Genomic DNA, 10,928 nt, shown 5'->3' with positions numbered 1-10,928 from the left:
CGCAGCTTTTTGCAGCCTGGTTAAAAAAAATAATTTTGACTGAATAGCTTATTTCTTTATCTGAACTGTACTGTACTGAGGGTTTTTACAACTTATCTATATTGATTTTATAAAGGATAGGAGTTATACATGAGGGGGGCATGGCTAATCTGACTGACAGGTGAGGGGGGGTTGTAGTTGTCTGTCAGGAGGTGTCAGGCCTGCTCAGCAGCAGCTCTTTTTCTGATATATTTGTTGGCCGAAAGTAAGTTTTAGACAGCATTTCTAATATGGCGACCGCCATCGATTGGCTTCAAAAGTCCACTTCAGAAACCATGGGTGAGATCACTGAGATTACATCCTTGTCACATACAGTCTATGGTGGCACAATGTGACAACTTTAAAGTTTAATTCCTTTCCACTGCCGTCTGTTCGTTTTCCTATCTGTAAGGCCAGACATTGTTTGGATAGCTGTTCCCTTTGTCTCATTCTCTTTTTTTCCTTCAATAGTTTTTTGTGTGACTTGCTTTCTCTCTCACACACACAAACACACTCAGTGCACTTTTCAGATGCTTTTCCTTCCAATCTTTTTTATCCACTGTGACCCCTGTTGGATGGGAGGGGCAACTGAGGCACAACCACAAATTCAGAGTATATCAAACTTCTTTAAACATTTTTGAATTTAAGATCATTTTTGGATCAGAACTGCTACATCCAGACATGTCAGAGTTCATTTATAGAGAGAGAGTTACCAATAGACCATTAAATGTTTTGAGACCTACAGTACAGTCATTAGAGCTAGCTAAGAATTTTAAAAGGGACTTAACTCTTGCACATGCAGTTGCACATGAAAACAATAGATGAGACTTTGTTGAATAAATGTTTGAGGTAAAAACTAAAAATGCATGTCACAGACTACAACCAAAACTAGGCATTCATAAAACTTTCTTATAGACACAGGCTACTAAATGTGTGCTGCCACACACTCCAAGCAGAAATGTGTATTAGGAGTTTTGTATAAACTGTGTCTTTTATTTCTTGCACATGGTGGGGTCTATAACTTGATGGTTCACCTATATGTAGTGCCGTTTATCTTTATGAATTTATTTTGTAGGGTTCCCAAGATGGATACCTACAGGGCCCCCCAAACAGTGTGTGTGCGTGTGTGTGCGCGCGCGCGTGTGTGTGTGTGTGTGTGTGTGTGTGTGTGTGTGTGTGTGATAGCAATGTGTTATTACGTCATAACTTATGGTAAATTAACAGAATAAGAGGGCGAGCGAGTAGGTAAGAGAAAGCACCAGAACAGTGTGGAGGCAGGGAGATCTGTTAAACGTCTTGCAGCTGTCCGACGTCACCGCAGGCCCATGATAGACGGGAGCATCTGGGGGCCAGAAATAACCCACAGGGACCAGGCCCCTACCAATTCATGGTTGGGTGTGGGGGGGTGGGGTCTTCTACCAGATAAAAGTTTAAAAAGCAATAAGTGTAACCTAAAAGTTAAGTAAACCAAACGATAAGAGCGAACAAACAGGAGTTCAGTGGGAATATCTTTTAAACGAGGTTGTAGGTTTTATTGAAAATTATTTTGGTACATGATATTTTGTTTCTCAGGAGGAGACGAATCACCACCACCCCGTTCTCTGTGTCCCTTGGTACAGTTCAAGAGGTGCAGTGCTATTTTAGTACTTTGGGTGTGGAATGTGCAGTTGTCATTGAAGAACACAAAGGGCACAGATTAGTTCCTCAACTACCATAACTCTGCATTTAGCTTCTCTCTACCACAGAAACCACTGTCATCTCACTCTCCCCCAGCTTCTGAGGAACCGGAGCAGCTTCCCGAACCATGGAGAACGTGGCAATATTTGACTCACCTGGAAAGGGGAGAGGTCTGAAGACTACCAAGGAGTTCTGGGCCGGAGATGTCATCTTCTCTGAGCCCAGTATCTCGGCTGTCGTGTTTGACAGGTACAGTGAACAACTTTCAGCTTTTTCTTTGACTTAAAAACTATGTGAAGCATTTTGAGTTTTGCATATTTTGGAAGGCCGTCACCGTATTGCAGACGTTCACCCCTGATGTCACACTCATTTTGAAACTCTAATGCTTTTCTATCGTGGTGCTGCTGTTCAGGTTTGAAAAGCATATAGAGCAGTGGTATACTCAGCCTTGTTAGACTTAAGAGCCACATTGACCAAAAAATATTTCGGCAAGAGCCACAATCAAAAAAACTCTTTCTTTCCTAAAATATGTATGGGAAACACAGTAACATGACTTGCAACGAATAGTTTCTGCTGACAATGTTTCCCTTTTTAAAATAATTTCTTTGGATTTTTTTTCTTCCAAGTAGGACCTAAAAGAGCCACAACTAGTCCCAAATGAGTCACATGTGGTTCGAGAGCCTCGGGTTGAGTATCACTGATATAGAGAATGGGACGCCTGATGGATCAAAAAATGAAAAGGCAATAAATACAGAGACCTGATCGACATTAGGCCACATTTTAATACAAAACAGCACAGTTGATAACGCATTACCTATCATAAGACTACAGCTGACGTTAGCATACACTTACGTTACCATTGATGGGCATTTTTAAAAGTCAGCTGAAGACCTACCTTTTTAATCTGGCCATTAACTTGGAGGACTTTTACAGCCTTTTTCAGTGTTTTTATCAATCATTGCTTTTACATTTTACTGATATTTTTTCTATTGTATTGATTTTGTTTATTCATTTATTTCCTTTCATTTTATCTTTTAAAATTAATTGTATCCTTTTTAATAATTGTATAGAACCTTCCTTCTTGTTTTAATCTCTTTCAATTTCTCTTATTTTCTGTCTGTTTTTTGGTGAAGCACTTTGGGCTGAAGTATTTATAAAGTTACCAAATAATCTGATCACAAAGTCAAGTTACTAGGTTTTCTTGAAGAAGACTGTTGGATCCTGTGTTGAAATAGTTGACTATGTTATGATGTTCTGAAATGATCAAGTGATAAACTGTGTGTAAAGTTGTACAACTAAGATGTCAGACTCAGACTCAGATAACTTACCATATCAGATCACTCGGCTGTTTATCTGTGAGCTACTCTTACTTTGACTTTATTGTCACTTTGTGTCTTTATTACTAATCATTCATATATGGAGATCAGAACATCTTTACCTATACTGTGTCTTCTCTTCTTCTGCAGTCTAGCAGAGCGTATCTGCCACAGCTGTTTCCGCACACAGGACAAGCTGCAGAGGTGCGGACAGTGCAAGTTTGCTCATTATTGTGACCGAACCTGCCAGCGTGCCGGCTGGGCCGAACACAAGCTTGAATGTTCTTCCATCAAAGCTTTTGGAAAAGTACCAAACGAAAACATCCGGTAAGTGGCACGTTTCCTACGGTCCAAGTCCCACCAAATCAGAAGAGAAGATGCTGATTCTGTGCAAATATAATTTAACTGGATGGTTCACATCGATTCTGATTTTGACAACAAGAAATGCCAAGTGAATTTATGAGTCACTGTTAACAAGTCCCCTGAATTAGTCCTGAGAGAACATGCGTCTGACTTCATGTTATCCCAGGGTCATGATTTCTTTAACCTTTTTTTTTTTTCGGCGGTCAGTTTGGTGGCCCGCATCTTGTGGCGCCTGGATAAGGACGGGGGTGTGGTGTCTGACATGCAGCTGACCACAATAGACGAGCTGGAGGACCACATTGCTGACATGCAGGAGGATGAGTTGAAGGATTTCAAAGTGGATATCCACAACTTCCTGGACTACTGGCCCCGTACAAGCAAGCAGCACACAATCGACAACATCTCACATATTTTTGGAGTGGTGCGTTTGATGTGTTTCATCCATTAAATGACTTTTTTTCATGTTGCTATCATAGCTCTTAAAATGTATAATCAAGGGCTTTATGAAAGATATTGTCCCTCTCCTCCAACTCAGACAAACTAGCCTCCCAGATACCGAAACAGATTTTTTTTTGTCCTCTTCGTAAACCTGTCAAAATCAAATATCTTTCTTTTTACCACCAGCAAAAGCTGACAAAGAGTGAAAAACAGTGGTAAACACTACTGGCTGTGCCATTCAAAGCAAGGCAAGAAAGAGGCCACAGTGCTCCTACGATTCCCTATCCTTTTCCACATTATGACATTAATGACGGCGTAATATTCCCTCCCTCTTGTCACAGATTTCCTATTTTTAACAGTTTAACCAAAAGGCTATAAGAGCAGATTGGAGAGGCATGACTAATATTAAGATTCCACAGTACGAAAAACAAAAACAAAATATCGAAAACAGAACAATATTGCTCCAGCAGAGTTCTTTTCTTATCCTCTTTTTAATATTGTGACTTTGTGTACAACAGCAGGAACTATAAACTAGTTTAATAAAGGGCACAGCTACTTTTATGATGCCTTATTTTTGTCATTTGACCCCTGAAAGAAATGAGAGGAGACAATGCAGCAAAAAAAAACCAAAAATACTTACAAAGAGCTTTCAAACGTGTCCATCACTTTCCCAAAATCTTCCCTCTGCTATCTCATTATCCCTCACCTAAGCCCCTCCCACCAAACGACACAATAAACATGCATGCCAACATTTGTCACTGCAAACTGTCTGTTCCACTCAGCTGGTTGTGTCTGACTTAGAAATAAAAGACTGACATCTATTCAATATACTGTACATCCCAGAAAAGTTCAAAAACAGGTGTGTGCTGCATTGTGGCAGGAGAGAGAGAGAGAGAGAGAGAGAGAGAGAGACAGAGTGATACCTACAGACACAAGTCACGTATAGAAGCCTGATGGTGCTAGTGTGTACAGTCGCTGTGATTGGATAGGTACATGCAAGATAATTGTTTGATTCAGACCAGGCAAGTAAAAAAAAACTCAATACAAAGGAGAGAGTACAGGATCAGACACAATTTATTGTTTTATTTATTAAAAGGAACATTTCATTTTAATATTGTATTGGTGTTTTCACGCATACACTAACTAAAAATGTCCTCTTCTTTTTGGGTGAGCTGCATGTGTGTGCGGCACATTTTTTCACCCTGACTGTATCCAGAGTTTTGACTTCCAGTCCCTTCGTATAATTTCAGTTTGAAGTCAGGGTGAGCAGCATGGCAAAGTACTGAAGTGCACACTCGTTGGTGTTTACACTGTGACACTTCAGACTCTGTAGCTTTTGTCTGCCATTTCCACCTCATCCTTTTACATCACGTCCTGCCTCCTGAGACCATATTCATTGTGTTCACGTGAATATTTTCCCCTCTTTCTTCCAGGTGAACTGCAACGGTTTCACTGTGAGCGACCAGAGGGGGCTTCAAGCAGTCGGTGTCGGTCTTTTCCCAAATTTGTGTCTCGTGAATCATGACTGCTGGCCGAACTGCACCGTGATCCTCAACCACGGCAAGTAAGTAAAATGACTTAAAGTGCCTCTTGGGTTTTTAAGAAATGACTCTTCATGATATTTGTCCTTTAAAATGTTAATGTCAAAGGAAACCAAACTTTAACTTCATGTATAAAACTTAAAAAGTGTTTTTCAGAGTCTGTGTGTGTGTATGTGTGTGTGTATGTGTGAGTTTAGGTTCTGTTGTGTATTGTGTGACTTGTGGTCCGTCAGGTTGCATTTGGTGTAAAACTGCTTCCTGTTTGTCTTTCAGTCAATCGGCTGTGAATACTATGTTTCATTCTCAACGGAGGTGCGTCACCTCAACCCGAGCCTTTTTGACCGTTCTTTATTAAAGCACAAATTAAAACATGTACATCACATGTCATATATAACCACCATCCTCCATCAAAATCCATCTATTTAAAAAAACAAAGCCTGTGTAAGTAGTGCTGTGTAGTTTTCACTGTCGGCTTGATGTGACTCGGTTTTCACATCAACACGTGCACATCTTTGCTCTAACCTTGACTCAGCTCTTCAGAGTCACTAAAGGCTAGTATAAGGGTGTCTCGCTGCCTATTTTCTCCACCTACTGATCAACTTCACATCCTTCTCTAACTGTTTGTCATGTCCACACAAAGTCTTACTCGTGTGTGTGCTGCTGAGTTTGTCACTTTGTGTGTTATCGCAGTGTGTCTGGCCATCGTGCAAACACAGACTGCTGTGATCAAACAACTCAAGTCCACCTCTAACACCACAAAACACCATGCTAAAAAAAAAAGAAAAATGCATATAATTTCCATTTTGATATTCACTTTTCTTTAAATTAATATTCATGATTATCATAATAATTGAATATTAAAGCCATTCCCTATAATTCAACTTGAATATTCACACAGATTTGTTAATTATGGAGAAAATCTTAGTTTTGCAATTTTTTTTTGCAAAAATGTTGTAATAAAATTGAGTTATTCCGATGGCAAAATGAACAACAAAAGAATGAAATCTTCTAAAAAGTGTCCAGCCTTGTATGAAAACTTCTGCTTATCTTTATTTTACATGTGCATAACATCATACTACATTTAGGAGTTGTACATTCACCAAAGCAGTTAAATGAACGTATATGCTTAGCTGTGAAATGGACTCTCAGATGTTTATTACTATTCACTCTTTCAATCCTTTACCTGGATTGACTGAATTGACGGAGGAACTGGGTTTCACCATTAATCAGAAACTGTATCCCCACGCCTGAGTTTGACTGTGTTCCTCCTCATCAGGATCGAGCTGCGTTCTCTTGGCAAAATCTCAGAGGGAGAGGAGCTGACAGTCTCATACGTGGACTACTTGAATTTGTCAGAGGACAGGCGAAGGCTGCTGAAAACCCAATATTTCTTTGACTGCACGTGTGAGCACTGCAAGAACCGAACCAAAGATGACCTGAAGATGGGAGGGACGGAAGTGGATGGAGTCAAGGTTTGTGCGTGTTTGTCTGTGTTCAGTTGAAGCTTCCTTGAAGAGAACCGTTTCACTCTGCACAGAGGCAACAAAGACCAACTCTGTCACTACTCTAACTCCTGGCAACGTGTGTGATGAGGAGTGATAGGAAACATGAGAAGCAGAGAGAGAGGGACTATTTTAAGCAAATGTTAACTGTGTATATGTTCCACCATTCACCTATACACTTGAAAAAAAATAGTAATAATGAAAAAAAAAACCCTTTGTTGACAGCAAAGTACTTCAAAGCTGGTATCTTTTTTTGATATAAACCAGAATCTATAATCACACCTATTTTATCTGCTTCTACACCAAGCCTCATAATCTTCCCTCTCCAACACTCTGTGGTGTAAACCAGAGTAGGACCCTGGCCTTGAATGATACACATTGACGTTATCTTGTTCTTTGAAACACGAGACACCACAATTATTATAAGGCAAAGGTTACTGGTTTACCTCATGTGATCGTCGATCGTATGTGTGTGTATGTCAGAGGTTATAAATAACAAAGGTCAGGGACTATTAGCAATAAAGATATCCAGTTAGTTAATCATTTTTTAAGTTTGTAAAATCAACTAAATTGTTTTGTTATGAACACAAAAAAAAAACCTTCATGTGTCGTCAGGAGCTCTTCTGCAGGCTTGTACGTCTTATTCAAGAATAAGGATTTAATAATAATTTGAAACTAATGGCAGAAAATGAATATAGAATACATAATGTGCTTTTGGTTATTTTAGAATCCCCTGAAATAAGTAACATAATGTGAGTGAATCATTTAGCTGTAATCTCCAGGCTCGCCACTAGAGGCCACCAAATCTCACACTCTGGCCCAAAACACCAAACACCCACCTTTATGGATCTATTAAATGCAAAACTATGATGAAATATCTCCTCTGAGATACATTTTATAGAACATGTTATATGATATATTTTCTTGCCAGTGTGTTCATATTCAAACAGTGAGAGGATTTGCTGACATTAATGTAATCACTGTCTCTTTATCTTCTTTTTTTTCAGCCCTCAGAGGAGCAGGTGAAGGAGGCGACTGACTACTGCTTTGAAATGATGGAAAAGGTGGAAAAGTCTCGGTTAAATGGTAACTACCACGAGGTATCGTATCAAATTCCCTATGACATCATTTTTAAAGAGACTCCAGGAGTTGTTTTCATTTTTCTTACCTTGTCTTTATGTTCTTGTTTGTTTGTCTTCAGGTGGTAAAATATTGCAAGGAGTGTGTGGACAAAACAGAGCCTGTTTTGGCTGACACTCACATCTACCTGCTGAGGATTTGGAGCACCTTAAGTGAAGTGCAAGCGTACCTTCAGTACTTCACTGACGCGGCGGATTACTCCCGTAAAATGGTGGACGGATACATGTGAGTACTGAACTTCCTCTTCCAACATCTCAAACATCATGTCCTGTTCAGAGCAAATAATTCAAAGAACAAAAACAACTTTCCTCCCCCATTACAGAAAACTGTACCACCCAAACAACGCTGCCCTGGGCATGGCTGCGATGCGAGCTGGAGTGACTCACTGGCAGGGCGGGGAGATCGAGGTCGGCCACGCGATGATCTGCAAGGCCTACGCCATTCTCATGGTCACCCACGGCCCAACACATCCCATCACCAAGGACCTGGAGGTAAACACCTGGTATTCTCAAAACGTTCACAAAACTCTGCAACTGGAGGTGGCTAAGCTTTCAGAGTATTTGCTAAATAACGTTTTGGGGGCCTTTTTAAGTTATATGTAACAGATAGTGGTCAGGTGGCTCTGTTTGATTTTGGATGCAGTCAAAAATGATCCTGATGACCCCAATGTTTAATTACCCTAATGTCAAATCTTATATAAATGAACACCGATGTACCATACCGTATAACTATTTCACAAAGCGAGGTGTCATGTAATGATACAAAAAGAAGTAACACTCTTTGCTTTTATGAGCTTTGCTGCGATCTCTGACTTGTTTTACTGTCTGACCTGCATTTTTTTTCTGCTTCTGTTTGCTCACATATCTCTCACTTAACCATTATTGCAACAAACAGGCTTCTGTTTTCAGCAGAGGGGCTTTAAAAACAAATTAACCTTGACCTGCCAAGAACATAAAAGCAGGCTGCCAAAAGCAGAAAAACACAGTTGTTACATATATTTTGTGACTTTTTCCAGGTGTTGATAAACGGTTTCTCCCCATTGCGTTCTTTATTTTCTTATGGGTTGGACACAGTGAAAAACTCAGACAACAGCACTGATGTATTTTTATTCACCAAACCATACTGGGGGAAACTTCCAGCTCACCTCTGTAACCATCAAGTACCAGTTGAGATCCTCTAATGTTGTCCCCTCTCCGATAATTAGTTATTGCAGATTTAAAACCTTCTACTCGGCCATCTTTCTTAGAATATAATTTTTTTTAAACTTCAAGCTGACAAAGGGGCAACATAAAAATATTTTGTTTTTTTCACATTTCTAAACCCATTATTGGTAGATTACCATTTTGTTTTTATACACACTCTCGAACGCCATGACTTCAAATCATACACAAAACGGTCCCAGGCCTGTTGCTCTATGACCTTCTGCGAGAACACTGCTAATGTTTCCTGTGTTTTTTTTTTTCCCAACAGTCTATGCGTATGCAGACTGAGATGGAGCTAAAGATGTTCAAAGAGAACGAGTATGTTTACCACAGTATGAGAGAGGCCGCTCTGAAGAACAAACCGATGGCCATGATGCACGAACCCAAGTCTGTGGAGGAGGGAATTAAGAATATGTTCCACCGGAAGAAATAATCACAGGACCGCAGTCAAGGAAACGTCGAGCAAACCCTTCCATTGTTTACGGCTTATAGATTTCTGAGTGTTGTGTGGATCTACACGGTTAATTACATCATTTTCTGTAACAGTTACTTTTGTAGTTTCACTTTTCATTAAAAACATTTCACATCAAACTTGTTTTTTTTCCCCTCATTACTCCAAATCCAGTCATTTTTAATGCAAGCACTTCTGGACCAATTGCTCATTACATCAATAATTAAAATCATACTCCCTGCAGTTTGATGAAGGAATCTAGCTGATCAGCCAAATCTGGTGCAACACATCTCATCTCATTGAGATTGATGTATGATTTGTACATGGTCCCTGCAAAACTACAGTTCATTAAATATTGGTGTCCAAGAGAAGTTCATATATTGACAGTAATACTTTGCAACTATATTGGGAGAGGCAAAGGTTTGCACACCAAAGCTGCTTTCAGAACTATTTCCTTTACAGATGTGACTAAAATGTTCTTTTAAGTTTTGCTTAGAAAGGTTAGATTTAAATCATTTTAATTTCAACTTTCCATTTGGTATAAAGGGGTTATTCTGCTTCTCTGTGTGACAAGCAGGTTACAAGTAAAACTCCCTCTGCTGCTCGATGGGTGTTCCTACAATCCTATTCATTCCAGGATACAGAGTCAGCGCTGGAGACCCTGCCATTTCAAATTCAGCCGACTTGAACCGTTCAAGCTTCCTCTCTAGATTTTCCTCAAATTAAGAGTTTTAAGAGACGATGAGGGTGTTGTCTCAAACCAGTGAGAAATAAACTCTAACTTTGTACACCTTCCACCTTCAGGTTGATATAACTTTAATTTGAACAAAGTTGATTTCCATAACCAACTGGGACAAATTGCCTCTCCTTTTTTTTTTTTTACCCTGGTTGGGTGTGACTCCCTGCAGTCAGGACAAAGACGACCTTTAGTTCATTAGATCATCAATTTTTGTTTGTATAGCGTCAACTCATAAGTGTTATCTCGAGACACTTCACAAAAAGCAGGTGAAAGACCTTACTTATAGCTATATTACAAAGAGCCGGCCTATCCATTATCAGCACTTTGGTAAAGCAGCAAAAGTAACAGTGGTAAGAAAAAACTGCCTTATTAAAAAGGCAGAAATCTTCAGCCGGATCTCCCGGCTCGTGACGAAACAGTCTTCACAGGCCTAGACTGCGCCGGGCTTGGAAGGGGATAGGGCCTTTAGTTTGTTAGATCTCACTTACACCACAATAAGGCCAGCTACACACAAGAGTCTGTGCCAATGGGTACTAGTCAC

At 39.8% G+C, this 10,928-nt stretch overlaps 1 protein-coding gene across 2 annotated transcripts; it reads left to right on the top strand.

Annotated features, from left to right (window-relative positions):
- The first annotated feature begins 1,697 nt into the window (after window positions 1-1,697).
- On the top strand, window positions 1,698-9,788 carry smyd1b (SET and MYND domain containing 1b). Of its 2 annotated transcripts, XM_061038718.1 has the most exons (10): window positions 1,698-1,944; window positions 3,162-3,338; window positions 3,582-3,795; window positions 5,246-5,376; window positions 5,627-5,665; window positions 6,630-6,825; window positions 7,863-7,955; window positions 8,057-8,220; window positions 8,318-8,486; window positions 9,466-9,788. In XM_061038718.1, exons 1-10 carry the CDS (start codon window positions 1,823-1,825, stop codon window positions 9,628-9,630), a joined length of 1,470 nt encoding a protein of 489 aa, XP_060894701.1. In that variant the 5' UTR covers window positions 1,698-1,822; the 3' UTR covers window positions 9,631-9,788. The 2 variants fall into 2 exon arrangements, with proteins under 2 accessions (XP_060894701.1, XP_060894702.1); XM_061038719.1 differs by lacking the exon at window positions 5,627-5,665 and having other exon boundaries at window positions 1,699-1,944.
- The last annotated feature ends 1,140 nt before the right edge of the window (window positions 9,789-10,928 follow it).

The sequence above is a fragment of the Labrus mixtus genome, chromosome 5 (assembly GCF_963584025.1).
Source record: "Labrus mixtus chromosome 5, fLabMix1.1, whole genome shotgun sequence".
Taxonomy (NCBI): domain Eukaryota; kingdom Metazoa; phylum Chordata; class Actinopteri; order Labriformes; family Labridae; genus Labrus; species Labrus mixtus.
This window is presented reverse-complemented; position numbering and strand designations above follow the sequence as displayed.